This window comes from Prionailurus bengalensis, chromosome A2, assembly GCF_016509475.1.
Source record: "Prionailurus bengalensis isolate Pbe53 chromosome A2, Fcat_Pben_1.1_paternal_pri, whole genome shotgun sequence".
Lineage (NCBI taxonomy): Eukaryota > Metazoa > Chordata > Mammalia > Carnivora > Felidae > Prionailurus > Prionailurus bengalensis.
Window position 1 is genome coordinate 131,138,229 of NC_057348.1, and position 21,350 is coordinate 131,159,578.

The 21,350-nt window shown below is 35.5% G+C and overlaps 1 protein-coding gene across 1 annotated transcript in view; it reads right to left on the reverse strand.

Moving 5' to 3' along the window:
* BMT2 (base methyltransferase of 25S rRNA 2 homolog) overlaps positions 1-21,350 on the reverse strand; it is an 87,820-nt gene that overhangs the window by 63,436 nt on the left and 3,034 nt on the right. The window contains exon 2 of the mRNA XM_043589299.1: positions 7,528-7,669. Coding sequence (XP_043445234.1) covers positions 7,528-7,669 — 142 coding nt within the window. The remainder of the gene's footprint in view (positions 1-7,527; positions 7,670-21,350) is intronic.

Below are 21,350 nucleotides of genomic sequence, written 5' to 3' on the forward strand. Positions count from 1 at the left end.
ATATAACAAAGTCCTAAAAAAGAACCAACCATAGCATACAGTTGGCTAACATGGCATATAAGTGTCATGCCAAATCACTGTAGAAAAGGTGGTGCTTTTCATAAATGATGTTGGAGAAACAGGAATTATATTGGGGGAAAAGTTAGATCTATACTTCCCAACAAACACTAGACTGAATTCCAAATAGGTCAGAGATCTAAATGTAGAAAATGATATCATTCAAGTACTATAAGAAAACTAGTGAGTAAATGAGTGAATTACTATTAGGAATTCTTATAGTCTGGGAATCAGGAAAGTTTTTCTAAGGTAAGAGAAATCTGGAAGCAATAAAAGAGATACATATGTGATTACGTAAAAACAAAGATTTCTACATGGCAAACCAAAAACCTGCATGGCAAAAGGTATTAATGAAGACAAAGGGCACATATCTGTAAGTCATAAAAAGCTATGAAAAAATCAAGATAAAAGGAACCAAAACCAGTGGAAATAAAGTGTCAAAAACATGAACATAATTCACAAGGGGCAAACAATTTTTAAATATATAAAAACATACTCAACCTCACTCACAAGAGAAACATAAATTAAAACCACACAGAGATATCAGTTCCCACCTTATCAAACTGGCAAAACTTCTAAAGGTAGGTGAGACTGTGAAGAGATAGGTATTGTTTTTTGTTGACGGAACTACAAAATGATAAAACCTCTAAAGAGGGTGATTTGACAAAATCTAACAAAATCACATATACGTTTACTCTTCTACTCTGCAATTGCACATCCAGGAATCTACAAAGATACAATGCCAAATGTACAAAATGAATATGCACAAGGTTATCCATTACAGCACTATTTTTAACAGGAAAAACTTGTAAATAACTTACGAAAATGAAGAGGGTATCTATTTACTTGCAGTTGGTCAATTCATGTTGCCAACTTGACTGGGCCAAGGGGTACCTAGATATCTGGTCAAACATTCTGAGTGATTCTGTGAGGATGGTTCTGAATGAGAGTAACATTTAAATAAGTAAACTGAGTAAAGCAGACTGTCCTTCATAATAGGGGTGGGCCTCATCCAATCACTTGAAGGTCTGCATAGAACAAAAAGGCTGACCCTCCTCCCTAGAGTATGAAAGACTCCTCCTGCTTGACTGCCTTTGAACAGGGACACTGATTTTTTTCTTGCCTTCAGACAAACTGAAACATCAGCTCTTCCTAGGCCTCAAGCCTGCCAGTTTTAGGACTGGAACTACACCACTGATTCTCCTGTGTCTCTAGCATGTCAACTCACCACTGCATATCTTAAGATTTATCAGCCTCCATATACACAGGAACCCATTCTGTGAAGAACCCTGACTAATACAACAGTGATCTCCATGACATATTAAGTAAAGAAGAAGGGTATAAAACAGCATATACCATATCCCATTTGAATACAGATAATGGGTGGTTATGTATGTGTATGTGCATTTGGTTAATTCTGCAAAAACCAAACAAACAAAAAAACAACAACAAAATAATGTTACCTGAAAATAATTTGTTACTTGGATAAAACAAGTAACAAATGAAGAAATTGGAAGGGAACCTTTTTTGAATACACCTTTTTATAAAGTCTTGACTTCTGAACCATGCAAATGTTTTATATTCTTACAAAATAAAATAGGGGGGGAAACCCATAAAACAGAAAGTGAACATAACCATATACAAAAGAACTATTTCAAGTAACTTTTAAACACAGTATCCTGACCCTTAGTGGTTTATGTTCTAAAGACAGAAGAACTACAAAGATACTTTAAACTTCATCCAGTTAGTTTTACTGCTAGGTAAAGTTTAGAAGTAAAATTGACATTGTAGTTTTCAAACTATTTTATGTGAACTGTAGGACAAAGCAAATGTATTAATGTTATTCAGAACTAAGTCCTTTAGCAGCACATCTAGTGCCCAGATCTTAATTTAATTTCTAAATGCCATTTCTCACTAAAAGAAACAGGCCCTATGAAGAAATAGTTTGATTCTAAGTCTTGGGTGGCAAAACTAAAGGGTTATTTTGTACTACATAGTAACAAAGTGCTCAAAAGTGATTTCAGAACACAGAAGCCAGCTATACATGGAATATGGAATAATTTGAACATGCTCCCCCTCAAAAAAAAAACAAAGACTGATGGAAAGAATGAATAAATAACAATGCAGGAGGCTACTGTGATATAAAAACCCCCAAACCAAAAAACATACTTATCACAGTTGGAATTACTACACCAATTCCTTATTGTTAAGAATTGATGACTAAACAGAAAGAATTAGGGATACGTATATGTTTATTTCTACCCAGCCTTTCTGAAGAACACGTAATCATTCCCTGTTCATAAAGAAAAGGTTTTATTTACAGAAGCTAATAAATAAAAAGAATGATACAAGTTGAAAAAATTATTCTGTGGGGCACCTGCGTGGCTCAGTCGATTTAAGCGCCAGACTTCGGCTCTGCTCTTGATCTCACGGTTTGTGAGCCCTGGGTCAGGCTCTGGGCTGACAGCTCAGAGCCTGGAGCCTGCTTCAGATTCTGTGTCTCACTTTCTCTCCAACCCTCCCCACTCGCACCCTGTCTCTCTCTCTCTTTCTCTCTCTCTCAAAAATAAGTAAACATTAAAAAAAAAAAATTAAAAAATCACTCTGCAATCCCAAATGAAATAGTTTATTTAATAAACAGAAGTAAACCTGTTAGCTGACAGACTGTCAGGAGACAGGATTGATCCACAAGCCAAAATGTCCCTCTACATATTACTTGCTAATTGCAAAGAGAAAATATAAGTTTACAATGGAAGGACCACCTACACCAAATGGCAAAATTTAGCAGGTAACCCGACAATAAGAACTTGCTAATGTAATGCAGTAAGTGTGCAGTTTCACCTAACAGATATTCTGTCAAAAATAATGTTACCTGATTCAACACTTTAGATCAGTTTATAAGAAATAAAGGACACTGGAAAAGTAGATAAATGGCTCCATGAGAAAACAATCAAATAAATCCAAAATACAGGACACAAAACTAGTTTTGGATTAGGATATAGAAAATCACAAAGGGCCCCTGGTTATGCTGTAGCTATGGGGGAAAAAGAACTATACACTCTAAAAAAACAATGTATTAAAAAGAAATCAAGAGAGCTGAGGATACAAAAGGTATAAAGGAACTAAAGAAAGGCCTAGATGAGAAGAGATCACAGGCACTTTGTACATTTGTTGAAAAGGTGTATAGGCAGCAAAGGATCATGTCTTCCAGGGTAGAAGGATTTTGTTTGATTAAAGGGAAACCAGCAGAGCTTTTAATGGTTGCTTAGAATGGTGTGACAGACTGGAATCTTTAAGAAACCCAAATGCAAAGATTGTTCTCCCTGTTCTATTCCTGCATCCCACCCCCACCCCCCTCCATAGGTCTTGATTTTCAAATATGAAAAAGGCAAGGGAAGTACTAGAGGCTTGGAGTGGGACTAAAAAGCAGAGAAAATTCTTTGCAGTCTTCTATGGACCTAGGTCCCAGAGTCTTGCTAGAGGACTGTGCCTGTAATATACATAAAACAGGACTCACCCTCAAAGCATTTGAAGACACAAGTGAAATGCAACTATGTAATCCAACTTCAACTCAGTTTAACCCCTGATGGATCAAAGTGTGTCCCTGTCTCACTGGCTGTCTGTTAGAGGGAAAAAACAAAACAAAAAGCATGCCCTTTCTAGGAAAAACTAATATTATGTCAGTCTCTTCTAAACATAATGCGGGGCGCCTGGGTGGCTCAGGCGGTTGAGCGTCCGACTTCAGCTCAGGTCATGATCTCGCGGTCTGTGAGTTCGAGCCCCGCATCAGGCTCTGGGCTGATGGCTCAGAGCCTGTAGCCTGCTTCCGATTCTGTGTCTCCTTCTCTCTCTGCCCCTCCCCCGTTCATGCTCTGTCTCTCTCTGTCTCAAAAATAAATAAATGTTAAAAAAAAAATTTAAACATAATGCTAGTATATATTTTTAAAAATTACCAGACATATAATGAAGCAGGAAAAAAAATGATCCATAATCAAAAGAAAAAACAGCCAAAAGAAACAGATCTTGATAAACCATATGTTGGAATAAGCAAACAAGGACTTTATAATAATTACCATAAGTATTTTTTTTTTAAGTTTATTTGAGAGAGTGTGCACAAGGGTGAGGAGCAGAGAAGGAGAGAGAACATCAGTCTCATGAACCGTGAGATCCTGACCTAAGTAGAAATCAAGAGTTGGATGTCTAACCTACTAAGCCATCCAGGCAACCCTATAAATCTTTCTAATTCAGAAAAAGATGAAATTTAAGAGAACTTTAAGAGAAAAATTAAGTAATCTAAAGATGAGCCAAGTAATTATACAAAAATTGAGAAAAATGGTATCTTGAAAACCTCTCTTGGTAACTGACAGAACAAAAAGCCAAAAAGAAAAATCAGTAAGGACATACAGATTATTTGAACAGTGCTATTAACTACCTTGAATCAAAAACCACAAAATATAGAATGTAGGATATTTTTCAAATAAACTGTCATTTCTCAAAAAAACTAAATGTTGTGGGAAACAAAACCAAGAACCTAAAGAAATGCAACCACCAAATGCAATGCATGAGACCTAATTTGATTAAAAAAAAAAAAATTACAAGCACATTTTGGGGACAATAAAAAAAAATCTGAATTTTTGAACTAAGTATTTTAGGAAATGAGGAAATTACTGTTAATTATCTTAATGTGATGATGGTATTATGCTTATGCTGAAAAATGTCCTTATTCTTAGGAGATGTGTGGGAATGAAATATCATGTTATCTGCAATTTACTTGCAAATCCAGGAAACTGTGTTTGTTTCTCTGTGTGTACAAAGAGTTAGAAAAAGCAAATATTTTATTAATCATACAGCTATGCCTTTGTGTTATTTTTTTAGTATTTCATGCTATAAATCAAATTTAATTATTTTTTGAAGGAAATCATACGTGGAATTCTTCAAGCTAAACAGCCAACAAAATCTTAGCAGGGTAATGTCAGTAAGCCTTACCTTACATACCAAATTCTTATGAAGTTTTAAGTATAACTAACTGAACAGAAACTTCTGTCAAACTCTTTTAAAAGCCCACTTTAGCTCTCAAAGTACTACTGCTTTCTTAGAATTGTCAATAGAGAAAGGAATTATATAAACTCAAGTTAAAATTATAGATAAATCAAGTTTCAAAATTCAAAACTGTTTTGTAGCCTTTTCTCTCAAGCTAGTTTTAAGTTTAAAGTAAAGACATTATAAAACTCCTCATGGGATTACTTTCCATAGTAAATTTATTTTACAATATTTGCCACTGTTCTTTTCCTGCAGTTTGACCTAGATTCTTACGAATGTTCCCTTTCAGCAGTTTGACTTAAAAATGACCTTTTTCAAACACATGTAGATACAATAACTATTGATAGCAACCACACATCTAAGGAAAAAGAAGAGAAAAGTGTGAGCACAGATTATTTACGGAAGGTATAAGCAAATGCTCCTATGAGAATATCACACATCAAAGTCCATTTAAAAAGCAGTCTGAGAGCTTGCCTGGTATACCCGAATACTAATTTTAAAGCAGTGCTGCTAAAAGCCAAGAATGATGGTCTTAAATAGAGATGGTGCTGATTTCCTGATTGGATTATGTCATTACTCCATGTTACAAGGGAAATAACTGGTTCAGTAATACATTTCATTTTGCATTTCTTAGCTTGAGGGAGAAAATGTGTATTTTCTAAAAGAGAGATTTTCTCTCTAGAACCAAGCAGAAAACACCAAACATTTAAGTTCCAAGAATCTTATTTCCTATTGTTCTGGCTCCTTTCTTTCTCCAACTCCACAATTCTTGGGGTTCGCAATCTACTGATAACACCTTTTCACTCCTCCTCACTCACCTCATATTTTCAACTCCCTACTTATGTATCACTATAATCACTACAACATACATACTATTTCCCTTCCCCTTCTCTTGAGTCATTATACTCACTTGAGCATTAATTTTATTATACTGTTCTGTCCATTCACTTTCTCACTCTCTAAGAAAACTGCCTCACTATAACTTTGCACCTTGATTATCACATTAGCTTCCTAACTGATTTCCTGATTTACATACTCCCCTTCCTATAGTCTATCTTAACACAGTAATTAATTCTTAAGAATTCTTGACACACTTTAAAGGTTAATAAAATCCTGTTACTCTTCTTAAAACACATCCAGTGACTCATCTCACACAGAATAAAAGCCAATGTCTTTAACCATGGTTTACAAGACCCTACGAAATCTAGCTGGTCAGTATCTTATTTTCTACCACTCTTCTTATGTTTCGCTCTAGCCACATTAGTCTCCTTGCTGTTTCAAAAACATGTCAGCACAGTCCTACCTCAAGGCCCCTGGACTTGCTAGGGCTTGTTGTCTCACTTCTTTAATGTTTTTTACATGCATCATTTCTGGGAGGCCTACCCTGTCTACCATACTTAAAATTGTTTTATTTTTCCTTGCTTTGTTTTTCTCATGAGACTTACCATTATCTGACCCAGCATATCTTTAATTTATGTAATGTTTCTTGCCTCTAACCCTCATGAGCATGTAACCTCCATGAAAGCATGGATTTTGTTTGGTTGACTGTTGTACTCCCAGTGCCTGTGATGTGACTAGTACACTGTGGACAATCATTAAAAATTATTAAATGAATAAATAAAATAAATAAATTAAACATGCATTTTTCTCTGGGTTATTTGTTGAATGAATGAAATATGCATTATAACATAACTTTTAAATGAGATTAAAACAGAAATTTTGGATAAAAAATAACTGCAATGAAATATAAACCAAAAATTATCATAAATTCATTGTCCATGCAGAAAGATAATGTTTTGTTTTCTGAGAATTCATTTATAAATTCAATCAATACATATATCCGTTCTAATAATTTTACTACCTTGAGAGAAATGACCAAGAGTATTTCATTTTGATGTCTTAAATTTATACAATGAGAAAATAAGCATTATCCAAAGTAAATTTAAGTGCTGGAATACTCTGAATTATATATCCAAAATTCAAGATTTTGACACTTTTAAGAGGTTTTCAAACTTTAAAATACAGAAAATCACGTTTACTTGAATCCAAATATGGAGAATTATAAAAAGAAATTTCTACACTATAACTTATCAATGAAGTTAAGTGTTAAAACTCATATTTTAAATGTACTGATGTTTAAGTATATTTGATGCATTTAAAGCTATACTTTTATTTTTATTTTTTAAAGCTACAATTTTGAAAGGCTGAAACAAAACTTCAAGTTATGTCAAAGAAAAACATTTTGATTAAAAAGGGATGAATGATAAAAACTTAGAGAAAGTGTGGCAAGGGGGAGAAGTTATTTAAAAAAAATAATCTGTTTTAAAACAGTCCTATTTTGGTACAGTAAATTATACAAAGCATTACTTGGATTTCAGACTTTAAACGATATAGTAGAAACCAAAAATGTTAGTTCATAAAAACACTCACCTACAACACCATTCAATACGACCTTCGCCCTCACAAGTTTTTGCCCAATGGTTATCTGCCAAATTTTTCATTGCAACAGCATATTCACAAAGTGTTTCCTCATCCTCACAATGTTCTCGCCAGATCTTATCAAAATCTCCCACTAAAAACAAGGGAAAAGACGAATTAAGTTAACTTCACTTACAAATGTCTCAGGCTTTTAAAAGTTTCTGAGTAATCTAAAATTACTTAAAGATGAATATAAGCAAAATTATAAAGTCAAGTTGCATCAAGTTTAAACTAGAATTTTAAAAGCTCCTTTATGCAAATAGATGTATCATTTTAACTATGATGATTTGATAATCAAATAAATTTTCACCAATTTAAACAGATGGATTTGTGAAGCTGAATGAAACTAACACACATAAGTAGGAGTTATCAGTTTATAAACCAAAAACACACTGGTAGGGGACAATTATGGCTGGGTATTCAAACATTAATTATCCTGGTACCCTTGGGCAATTTGACCTTGCAGCACAAAGTTACTTAAGCCTGCTTCTTGCCTGTTATTTTCTTGGATCTCTACATACTGATCAGTTTCCTATATTAAAAAGGGGTATGGGTGCCTGGGTGGCTCAGTCGGTTGGGCCGAGTTAAACTCAGGTCATAATCTAACAGCTCGTGGGTTCAAGCCCTGCGTCAGGCTCTGTGCGGACAGCTCAGAACCTGAGACTGCTTTGGATTCTGTGTCTTCCTCTTTCTCTTCACCTCCCTCATTCATACTCTGTCTCTTTCTCTCTCTCTCAAAAATAAGCAAATCAATCAATAAAAAAAGGGCTGATAGGTGAGATGGCACCATAAATTACCAAGCAAGATAAATATTTTTATTTCTTCACTTGGATGTGTTCTAGGCATATTGTATTTTAAAAAATTATAATTATAGGGCAAAAATGTTGCTAGAGAAACTACCTTAGAAGCCTCTCTGAAGTTTTAAGCCTTTACAAAATGTTCTGAATAAACATTATAAGCTGACTATATATATATATTTTAAGTTTATTTATTTATTTTGAGAGAGAGCGAGAGCAAGCATGAGCAGGGGAGGGGCAGAGAGAGAGAGGGAGAGAATCCCAAGCAGGCTCCATGCTGTCAGCACAGAGCCCGATGTGGAGCTTGAACTCACAAACTGTGAGATTGTGACCTGAGCCAAAACCAAGAGATGGATGCTTGGCCGACTGAACCACCCAGGCACCTCATAAGTTGAGTATATTACTGAGCCACGATATTACTTCTGGCTACTATGGGGTTTTTTTTGTTTGTGTTTTGTTTTTTGAGAGAGAGAAAGACAGCAAGCAGAGGTGGGACTCGATTTCACAACTGTGATATCATGACCTGAGTCAAAATCAAGAGTTGGATGCTTAACCTACTTGAGCCATCTAAGCACCCCTTGCTACTATCGTTTTAAAAACATTAAATAAGTTCTCACTTTTAATATGAAATCTGAAACAGCAATATGAGTTCCAATAAAGAATGGTAGGAGGATGCTATGCCAAATAGATGACATTAACATAATTGTAAGGGTAAAAGAGTAAACAAAAATTATCAAAGTAGCTTCACTCAATGTCCTTAGTGGTAAGATTTAGGTTCTCTTGCTTCATGTTCAAATGTAGGCAATTGTTTGGCAGAATAGGCTGAAAAATATAAATAAAACAACCAAATTTGAAGATAATCATTCTACCCAAATTCTCTCCAGAGGTGAGACTATGAGATTCTAGTATTTAAGAAGTGTTTTTTTTTTTTTTAATTTTTTTTTTCAACGTTTATTTATTTTGGGGACAGAGAGAGACAGAGCATGAATGGGGGAGAGGCAGAGAGAGAGGGAGACACAGAATCGGAAACAGGCTCCAGGCTCTGAGCCATAAGCCCAGAGCCCGACGCGGGGCTCGAACTCCCGGACCGCGAGATCGTGACCTGGCTGAAGTCGGACGCTTAACCGACTGCGCCACCCAGGCGCCCCAAGAAGTGTTTTTTTTTAACAAAGAAAAAATAATTATAAGTTTAAATATATCAAGACTTAGTAAAAATTTGAAACACTTTATTTTAAGCACAGTCCAACAAGGACTGAGTTGAAAATCAAACTATTAGCCCTCTAGTTTGACCAAATTAAGAAATAGAAAGAAAGGTACAAACATGCCCTCACACACACTGTTAAAAAGGTGTATATATCACAGTCTCCTTCTAGGTCTGAATACCAACTGTAAACCCCAAAGGAATGAAAAGTTCTCTTCTTGGGGGTTATGTTCTTATAGAACAATATTTTCATTAATTGGTAATATTTGTGAGGTGATGAGAGCTTTCAATTTGTTATATAGTAGATTGGCAATAACTGTCCACTAAAAACAAGCATGCAGATTTATTTCCCAAATTCTCAAAGAAAAACTTCTCAGTATTAGCAACATCTTTCAGATGTAGTTATTTACCAACTCTCTAAATAGAACTACAGGAAGTAAAGCCTTTAAAACAAATATTTTGATTAATGATACATTAAAAAAACTTTTTTTGCTGTTTATTTATTTCGGGGGGGGGGGGACAGAACATGAGCAGGGGAGGGGCAGAGGGGCAGAGAGACAGAGGGAGACACAGAATCTGAAGCAGGCTCCAGGCTCTGAGCTGTCAGCACAGAGCCTGACACGGGGCTCAAACCCATGAACTGTGAGATCATGACCTGAGCCCAAGTCAGACGCTTAACCGACTGAGCCACCCAGGCACCCCATTTAATGATACCTTTTAATTTAAATTTTTAAAGATTTTTAAATTTATTTTTGAGAAAAAGTGAGAGAGACAGCGCAAGCAGGGGAGGGGCAGAGAGAGAGAGGGAGACACAGAATCCCAAGACAGGCTCCAGGCTCTGAGCTGTCAGCACAGAGCCCGTCGCAGGGCTCGAACTCACAAACTGCAAACCGCGAATCACGACCCAAGCCAAAATTGGACGCTCAATGAGCCACCCAGGTGCCCCCAGATTTCCTTTCTGTACAACTTTTCAGTTTAGATTCTACAGAAGATACATTGTAGGGAAAAGACCTGGGTTTTTGGGAAAGCAGTTTATTTGGGAGAGAATCCTAGGAAACAGGAGTGGAGGGAATAGGGAGAATAAACCTAGGAAGGAAAAAGTGGTAATACAGAGGGCATTATTGAGTTTGCTCCTAGGGATAAGAGAAGCATACAGAAAGCCTCTGGAACTGGGCACCTAAAAGACAGGAGGCAAGGATGTTTTATGCATCAGCTACAATCCCCAATTAACTGAGAGTTGTTAAGAACCTGCACTTTTAGTTTTCCTTTAGGCACTGAATAAGGGGATACCCTTAATGGGTTCCAGCAGTGTTGGAGAAAGGTGCAGAGCAGAAAAGAAAGCAGCACTCATTTAAAGTGGGACTTTGTAAGGGCTGGGTTCCTGTGAGCTCACAGGGTTTGCCCACAACAGCTGAAGACCAAGGTAAGGTATATGGGACACCAAAGGCATCTACTACAAATCTATGTCACTGTACACTGTGAAATTCAATTTACTTTACAATTATTTTATTAGCTATGAGATGCAAAGATAACTGTTTATACACAGAAACCTACTGCCCTTCAGCTTTTAAGAAGACCTGTAGTTTTGCACATTTAACAAAATTTTGTTCCAATATTATCAATTTCTTGTAGAATTTTAAACCTTACTATCTGCTCCAATGAAGTTTAGAGGAAGGATTCAAATTTTGTCTGCAAGCCTACTGAACTCAAACTGTCTGCAGAAAACTTTCAATTTGATGTCTTCATTAACATTTAAGTCTCTAAACTCTCCCCAAGTATGCTGATACTCAAACAGATGTGTGTTTAGTAAAGTGTAGTAGTACACTTATATATAACTGAGATTAAACAACACAATTGTATATATTCTATATTCTTCATTCTTTCATTGGATTTGCTGGAAAACAAAACAAAACAAAACAAAACAAAACAAAACCTATTCCAAATGCTACCCAGAATAACAAAGCTAATGAGCTAGCACAGGCATCAAAGAAAGGAAAGAAGATATGTAACAAGATGCTCTAAGATAAGAATGTGCTGTGTTCCCCATATCCTATGTAAGGTATCCTGGACCCAGAACTTTTAAATCATGTATTTATTCAACAAGAATGTATAAAACCCTGTCTATTAGGAATACACTATGTTAAATGGTGGTTGCAAAGTTGAACAAAAACATAGCCTCCAGTTATGAGAAAATTCTACTTTCTAGAATACCCTTGAAAGCTTATTAAAGTACTGTTTAAATAAAGTCATCAAACAAAAATAGAATGGGTAAATTTAGTTTTTTTTTCATAATAGCCCATTCTTTGTTTTTAGAATATTAAAATAATGGTATTTTTCCTTTAAGCAAAATATTTTCAAAATAATTTATGATTTGGATCCTAAAAGCCAAAACCAATTAAGGGTGACCAGTGCCCAGTATACATATTCAGAACTCTTCTGCTAACTTGGTCAAATTGCATACATAAAAAACATGTTAAAACTTGATTCTAAGAATTTTTGGTTATCATTTAGTTATTAGGTCAACCAATATTTAAAAGACTATCTTATTTAAAAGAATAATATTTTTTCATTACCAAAAGGCAAATCAGGAACTACGAACTTCCTGAGGTCTACATCAAAGATCCAGTCAACAGAACCAGAAATGCTTAAGTATTTAAGCTCAATCAGAGCTCTCAATGAATTAATAGTCTTTTTTAAATTTTTTGTTTTTTAATATAATTTATTGTCAAATTGGCTTACATACAACACCCAGCGCTCATCCCATCAATTTCTCTTTATTTTAAATTTATTTATTTATTTTTGAGAGAGACAGGGACAACGTGAGCAGGGGAGGGGCAGAGAGAGAAAGGGAGAGAATCCCAGATTCCACACTGTCAGCAAAGACCCCAACACAGTGCTCGAACTCATGAAACCACGAGATCATGACCTGAGCCAATCCCGAGAGTCCAGCCCTCAACCTACCGAGCCACCCAGGCACCCCTAATAATTAATCTTATAATGATTTTACAATAATATTGGCATTTGTGATGACTCAAAATCACTGTGATTAATATCTATTTTTTTGCCTACTTGTTACAGACATCCTACGAAAATGTGAATGTATCTTTAAAAAAAAGGAAGAGAGTGAAGGAGAGGTAAATCTACAATAAATATATACATTTCATTTTGCCCAAATACAGAGAAATCAAAAATTATTTTTAGAAAGCACAATTAAAAATATATATATGTCCTCCAGTTTAACTTGAAATTAATAGTTAATGAACATTTTATGGTCAAACTAAAATAATAAATTTAGAGAAGAAATCAGTAATCTTTTGTTCAAATACATAGTTTTAAAGATCAACTTAAAACTGTGCTTTGTCTAGGGGCGCCTGGGTGGCTCAGTTGGTTAAGCATCTCGCGGTCCACGAGTTCGAGCCCTGCGTCGGGCTATGGAGCCTGCTTCCGATTCTGTGTCTCCCTCTCTCTCTGCCCCTCCCCCGTTCATGCTCTGTCTCTCTCTGTCTCAAAAATAAATAAACGTTAAAAAAAAAAAAAACAAAAAAAAAAACTCTGCTTTATCTAAAAGATAAAGTCATCAATTTGTCTTACAAGATTCTAGAACAAAGTTCATATTAACATGACTTCTATTTATTATATTCTCCTTATATTTAAAATTTTTAAACATTAATTTTAAAAAACTAACTAATAAGGGTGCTGGGTGGCTCAGTCAGTTAAACGTCAGATTTGGGCTCAGTCATGATCTCACAGTTTCCTTGAGTTGGAGCCCTGCATCCCACTCTGTGCTGACAGCCCATAGCCTGCTTCAGATCCTCCCTCTCTCTGCCCTTCCCCGACCTGGACGTGTGTGTCTGCGCGCGCGCGTGTGTGTGTTCTCTCAAAAATAAATAAATAAACTTAAAAAAACTAATTAATAATTTAAAACACAAGTGATGCCAACTTAGGTTGCCAAACCAAGTTCAATAATAGAAATCAGTGAGCCAAGTTATTTTGAAGACTGGTTCTAATATCAAGACAATATCCTAATTATTGACTAAATTCACCTCCACAAACATTGTATGTCACAACTAAAGAAAAATACAAGCTACTACTTCCTATGAGAAGCCAGTAACAACTAAATAGGAAAAAAATTAATAGCACATTAATTCATTAGTTCAAAAGACATTTTGATTTAGAACTTATATAAACTATCGAGGTTAGTCATGGTGCCCCATTAATGGGAGAGAAAATGTTTGAATTTTCACCATGCTCAAAAGATACAGGAAACCCCAAAATTACAAATTAAATTATGCACAGAGTAAAATTCAAACTACAGTTGACAACTGTCAACACATAGTAGTGATGAAAAAGAAGTACAATTTGAATACTTCAAAAGAGCGTTCTCAAAAATAAGAGTTGTAAAAGGCTTAGAAAAACAATAGATTCAAAGTCAATTTTCCAGAAATTTTAACCACTGTTTTAAGCAGATATAGATCTACGTGTATGTGTGTGTATATATGTATATACGTATATATACATATATATGTATATATACATACACACATGATTTATTTATATATATATATTTTACACTATTGTCTAAAGCAAAATTGCAGCTTGAAGTGCAGTCAACTCCATTAAATTCTTTGATAACAGTCCATCTATCTTTTAGGAAAAGTCCTAGCTTTTTTAGGAAAAGTTCCCGGGTGGCTCAGTTGGTTGAGCATCTGACTTCAGCTTAGGTCATGATCATACAGTTCGTGGGTTAGAGCCCCGTGTCGGGCTCTGTGCTGACAGCTCAAAGCCTGGAGCCTGCTTCGAATTCTGTGTCTCCCTCTCTCTCTGTTCCTCTTCTGCTCACTCTCTCTCTCTCTCTCAAAAATAAATAAGCATTAAAACATTTTTTAAAAAAAGGCAAAGCCCTAAACTCAAGGAGAAATTACTGGTAACAACACTAAATAGATGAGTTATTTTTATGTGAAAAAAAATGACTAGATGGTGCTAAAGTGAATGCATTTTTACATGCCACAACCATCTGATATTTACAACTACGTTAGAAATAATATTATTTTCTCAATAACTCCTAACTTCACTTTAAAAAGATAAGAAGCACAGAAGAACTTTAGTTAGGTATAAATCTGAGGCCAATTTAAAACAAGAATAGCTTGTCATTATTCTTAGTGGTTCACCCTTGTGAGCCATGATACCAAAGATTCACATTGCATTATTGTGGTTCTCACATGGCATACAAAAGAGAAGACATCACATGATTCCATGTACATAAAACTCTAAAAAAAAAAAAAAAAAAAAGCAGACAAATTTACAGTGAGAAAAGATCAGTGGACCTGGAAGAGAGAGAGAGAGAGAGAGAGAGAGAGAGAGACGTGACTACAAAGAAGCATGAGGAAATTTGGGAGACAACAAAAACATCCTAAATGTTGATTACAGTAATGTTTCATAGGTGTACACATTTGTCAAAATCCACTGAATTACACACTTCAAATGTGTGCAGTTTATTGTGCATAAATTGTACCTCAGTAAGTTTCATCTAAAAAAATTATGGGCCATGAACACAGTAAAAGTTGAAAAATTAAAAAAATGTATTTTATTAAACCTGAGGGCCATCAAATTCATTAAAAAAATCAAAACCAATTTACTTTGAGTATCAAAACTAATCTTGAACTTTTAGAAATTCAGAACTAAAAATTTATTTGATTTTTACTTAGGTATATTACCAAATATGGGCAGTAAGACACATTACCTATAAATGATCAGATTACCAAATTCATGTTGGAAGAACCTTTCAAGATCATTTCCTCTAACATGAGGTAAACAGATAAAGTCATGACCAAATGGAAACAAGTTCAACGGCCATTCTAAGGCTAACAAAGTGTTTAGGACCAGACTGTTTCACAAATAGAGTTAAAGGAGCTTCTCAGCATTCTTGAGCACCTGATATACTGACACACCCAAAGTGGAACAAAACATCCACAGTGTGTGGTGTTGAAGCAGTTCTTGAGATTCAAACACAGGAACCACCTGAAAACCTGCATCTTACACCCAATATGCTATGACTAGTCATTTCTCTGTTAAGGGAAATGATTTTTATTTTTTTCACATAAAAATAGAAATATAAGAAGCAAGGGGGCCAAAAAAAACCTTTGTTTTTACAGCCATTCTGACTGAACAAGAGACTACAGAGCAATCTAGGTAGAAATTCCAGGAACCAGCCAATCTTCAATGTTATGGCTGTTAAATGCACCCAGGCAGTGTAGCTAATGATACACCTCTAATATTTCTTAAATGATGTATTTAACACATTTAATGCTTCCTATGTTGCACAGACTGTTTTAAGTACTTTACAAATATTAACTCATTTAATTCTAATACCAACCCATTGAGGAAGATATTTTACTCTACGAGATAAGGAAACTGAGGTACAGAGAGATTAAGTAAACTTCTCAAGGGTATACGTCAAACCTAGCAGTCAAGTGCCAAAAGCTATGCTTATAACCACCATACCGCCTTGCCTCTCTTTACAAATTTTTGATTTATGAACTTTCACAGATATGAACAAAGCTTTGACACCAGAGCAAAGTACACTGACTCTACTTGCCACAAACAAATGGTCTTCTGTCAGTCAAATGCAGTTACTTAGTCTCTACAACCGCATTGTTAGATTTCTGGCAGTGGTTTCAACTCTGGCTGCACACTGGAATCAACCAGAAGTTTAATTTAAATGACCTGGAGTGGGAACTGGTCATGTATTTTAATGCTCCCCAAGCAAAGTCACTGTACAGCGATGGCTCAAAACCACAGGTCTGTGCAAGACTGTAAACTCAAATGTCTGGTGAAATAATATACAGGTCAGCAAGGCTTGGGGAAACCTGAAGAGTCAAATTTCATTAAAAAACAAAATATTGCATGGATAAAACTCAGTACCTAAAAATACAATTTAGTCAACAGTGTATCCTGTGTTTGGGGCACTCTCTTTTTATAAACATATTTATGATAAAAGTAGTTCATTCAAAATGTAAAACTCTTTCAATACATCCCCACACACGAGATGAAAAGAATTAAGAAGAGTCAGAATCAATGGAATCAACATCTACTATTTCCTTGTAAAACAACTTTACTGGTATGGGTACAATTACAGAGTTTACTTATTTAGTGTAAACAAAGGACTTATGAACAACCTTCTGAGAACTAATTTCTGTATAAACGAGACTAGGAATTTCTGTATTAATTAGAGGAATTTATGTATAAATGAGAACAGGGTGTACTCAGATGCCCCTTTAAAGGTATGGTGATTAGCCATCTATTCTAAAATAACTCTTGCAATAGGCATCAATATACCTACACTTAAAGCACAATAAATTAGTGCTGTCTATCAGTGGTTCTCAGATGTTTGGATTTTGCAACTTGTACAAATTTCACCCCCAGAATTTATGAGATTGGTACTGGGGTTGCAAAGTTTTTAACTATGAAGTTAGAGTATATAAGTAAATATACACTAATACACAAAATTATTACCATCTTCTAATACTAACACAAACAGACACACATTAAAATATCCTTATTAGTTCTCATAATTCTGTGGGCAAAACTTTTTTTCTTAATCTCTGGTTAACACTGGTATGTGGGAATCAGTGGGTAGGGAAAGGAGAGTAGCAAATAAGAAGAGAAAAAGAATTCACAGCATATAGTAAAATAAGGCAAGTTGATGCAACAAATAACAAATGTTAAGGGCAAGGCCCTTTACAATATCTATATTCTCTGCTATCTCCAGTTTGACTTATAGAAAAATATGATGTTCATAATGATAGTCTGAACAATTTTTTAAACAAAAATCTCATTTCTATTGAGAGGAAGTGAGAACGCACATGAACGAGGAAGGGGCAGAGAGAGAACAGAGAATCTCAAGCAGGCTCTGCACTGCCAGTGTAGAGCCTGATGCAGGGCTCAAACTGTGAGATCATGACCTGAGCCTTGGACGCTTAACTGACTGTGCCACCCAGGCACCCCTAAAAGGGTAAAATTAATCTAACTACTTAATATAAGAAGATAAGACAATAAATTCATTACAAAAAATTGTACCCAAAATTTACAATTTAAAAATATGAATGAATATAAAAGATTGAACTCAACTATCTGGAAATATCTATATTAGCTTCTTTCTTTTTGAGTGTGTCTTAAATTTATAAGGCAGGGTGCTTGGGATGCAAAGACAAAAGGCAGAGTCCTACTCAAAGAACGAAGTTTAATGGAAAGACAGGTTAGTGAACTGATAAGTGACAAATACAATAAAGGCAAGCACAACTGTGGTATTGGAGCTTAAGGTAGAAAGAGGAGCATTTACTTACATAAAATTGGACACACCTGGTTGTTTTTTAAGATCTGTCCTCACTTATAAATTATCATCACTCTGCTGGGCAGTTCATCTGCCCTCAAACTTCAATTTCCACAAAGAGGGCTTCCAATCCTACACTTGCAAAGGATATATTCCAAACTAAACCCTTACACCATCTCTCTCAACTTGCCTGTCTACTCTGTTCTCTCTGCCCCCATCCCAACATACATACATTTCTAAAATGGATGAAAATGGGTACTTATATTTTCCCAAACAACAAACCTTGACATCATCTCTGACTCTTCCCTTTTACTTTCACTAAAACTGCTCACTCAGACCTTCAAAAAGTTGATATAACTTTCTCTGTTTTCATGATTACTGTTTTTATTTATGCTATTAGTAACTCTAAATCAGATTAGTTTAAGAGTCTCCTAGGTGAAGTCCTTTCTTCCCAGATTCCTTCCTACTCTAATCTATAGTACTTTATACTTTAGATCAGCATTCCTTCACTGCTCTGTCCATGATATAACCTATGGAGCTTTTAAATAATACAGATGCCTATGTTCCACGAAGTTCCACAGATGATACCAATGCAGAACCAAGGCTAAGATCCACTGCATATGTTATTGTAGTTTTTTTCCACAAAACAATCAAAAGGATCTACACCAACCAAAAGGACCTACTTAATTTTTACTGTACCTTTTGAAATGTAAAAAAACAAAACAAAACAAAAACAAAACCCCTAAAAACATACCTTACTACAAAGATGAATAAAAATAACAAAACTAAATAGCTAATCTACTATGTGCATCTCAGTGAACTGTTTATCAGTCAATAGTCTCTTAATCTTTTAGTGTTACTACTCATTAAACTCTTTTCATTTTTTTCTCCCTGCTAGAATGGCAGTTCAAACTCTCCTAGGACAAAGTTAACAAGCCCTTCTGTGGACAGTCTTCACCTTATTTTGCTGACTGAACAAAGATCCTATCACAAAGCAGCACTTTCTAATTCTATATCAGAATGAGAGACTGAAAAAAAATGTAAAGAAAATAGAGTAAAACGTCACTTAAAAAAAGTAAAACAAAGAAAATCTGTTCAAAGTTTCTTGGGGTTAAGGAGTTGGTCAGTATTTTAAAAAAATGTTGAAGGCCATAGAAGAAAAAAAATTAGGAAATTTCCATTAAAAAGTCTATTATCCCAATTTTAAAAACAATTTCAAAACTTTGTTTCAGGAAAAACACTAACATTACATTCATTCTTTCATTTTTAGACCTTTTAGTGTTAGTTTAAAATTATTTCTAATTCAAAGGTTTTTTTCCTCCGTGCCAATTCTCTCGTTTGAGGGGTTTGCTAAAGAATAACAATCACAAATGTACTTTTCAGCCTATTGTAAACTGTTATTCCAGCTTACCCTTTGTCTCCAACTATGAAGAATTTGAGTAATCAATAAGAATTAAACATGTTATTTAGACAATTTAGCTGTTCACTCTTAATATGCTGCTCACAACTGTTAATCTTTGTTAATAACGTTTATTTAATTTTGAGACAGAGAGAGACAGAGCATGAACCGGGGAGGGTCAGAGAGAGAGGGAGACACAGAATCAGAAGCAGGCTCCAGGCTCTGAGCCATCAGCCCAGAGCCCGACACGGGGCTCAAACTCGCGGACCGCTATATCATGACCTGAGCCCAAGTCGGACGCTTAACCGACTGAGCCACCCAGGCGCTCTATCGATCTTTGAAACAAATTTTTTCTGGACTTAGTCGACAGAACCTTATCTGTGTTCTTTTCTGTTTCAGTGTCAGTAAGAATCTGTCTTGTTTTAACTAGTTTTATAATATCATCATTGCTACTAATAACACTGATTTTTTTTTTTTTAAATTTTTTTTTTCAACGTTTATTTATTTTTGGGACAGAGAGAGACAGAGCATGAACGGGGGAGGGGCAGAGAGAGAGGGAGACACAGAATCGGAAGCAGGCTCCAGGCTCCGAGCCATCAGCCCAGAGCCTGACGCGGGGCTCGAACTCACGGACCGCGAGATCGTGACCTGGCTGAAGTCGGATGCTTAACCGACTGCGCCACCCAGGCGCCCCAACACTGATTTTTTTAAATATAGGAAACTATAATAAAGATCATCCATAACCCCATGACCTTGAGAATACCACTGTTAACAGGTTAATATGTATTTTTACTTTTCTCTGATTGACTTGTAAGCCTCATGGGGTTTATGTAATTAACTATTTAACTTGTTTTGGCATAAAGAATAAGTAAATTCAGAGAGTGAATAAATTGATGAAATTTGCTAAAAGCATTCACAGATGGGTTAAAAAATCAAAACTAAATGGAACGGAAATGACACTTTTATTTCTAACAACTGCATTCTCTCAGAATGTTTACAAAAATACCTTAAGTTTGGAAAAAGATGCCAAGCATAATAATAATCATCGTAAGAACAGGATTATGGAAAAAAAAAATACAAAGACAACTGAAAATATACATGCTTCTACTTCACTTCTCAATTAGGTATGTACTCACCAGGCACATCTGATTTAACAATGAAGTCCCTGTTTGGAAAGCAAAACTAGTTGTTTCTCATTAAGAAGCTGTCTACAACTGTTATGATACATTTAAAATATTTCTAGTTTACATGGATGTCAATTTTTAAAATTCTGTACAGCAAAGACAGAAAACACCTATATCTGCAAGCATGTTTCCATTTATATAAACTCAGTCTAAAAGACTGTCCCTATCTCTAAGGCTGAGACCAGAAACACCCCTTCTCATCACCACTACTGGACATTTCCCTAACATTTCCTCTTGGTAACTACTTAAGACATCAGCATGGCCTAGAACACTGACAATTATCTCCAATTCTCAATGTGTAAAAAACTGCAAAGGATCTCTAAGTGGTGACCAAGGACAAGCAGTAAATGGAGTAGAGAGGGAAAAGCGGTAAAAGAAAGAGTACACTAAATCCACCTGCTAGTCTCTATCATTTTATCCACTACCCCTCAAACCCCAAGCCTGCTCATCCCCATCAACAGGCATCAGGTAGATAAATGGATTGGGAAGGATGGAGAGAAATCTTTTTCTACCACAGCAGGAAAATCTTACTTTCATTGTTATTCCTGCTTCATTTTCAATTCGAGTATCAGATATAAGGGAAGTGAAAACTACATTATCCAACCCTACACTTGTTATCCAGTGCTCACTCCTGTCCTTACTGTGAATGTTTTGCCTCCTTCTTCATTCTACCCCCACTTATTTTCTTCCCTGACATCTCTCCCCCTAAAGCCCCATACATCATGTAGTTCCAACTCAGCTAATCATACCCATCCCATGGATTACTCCATTATCATCAATTTACATCTTTTTTACCCAACACAAATTCTAGGGCTGCTTCCTGCTTTCCATTTTCTCTCCCATTCCACCAACATCTGGGGTCACC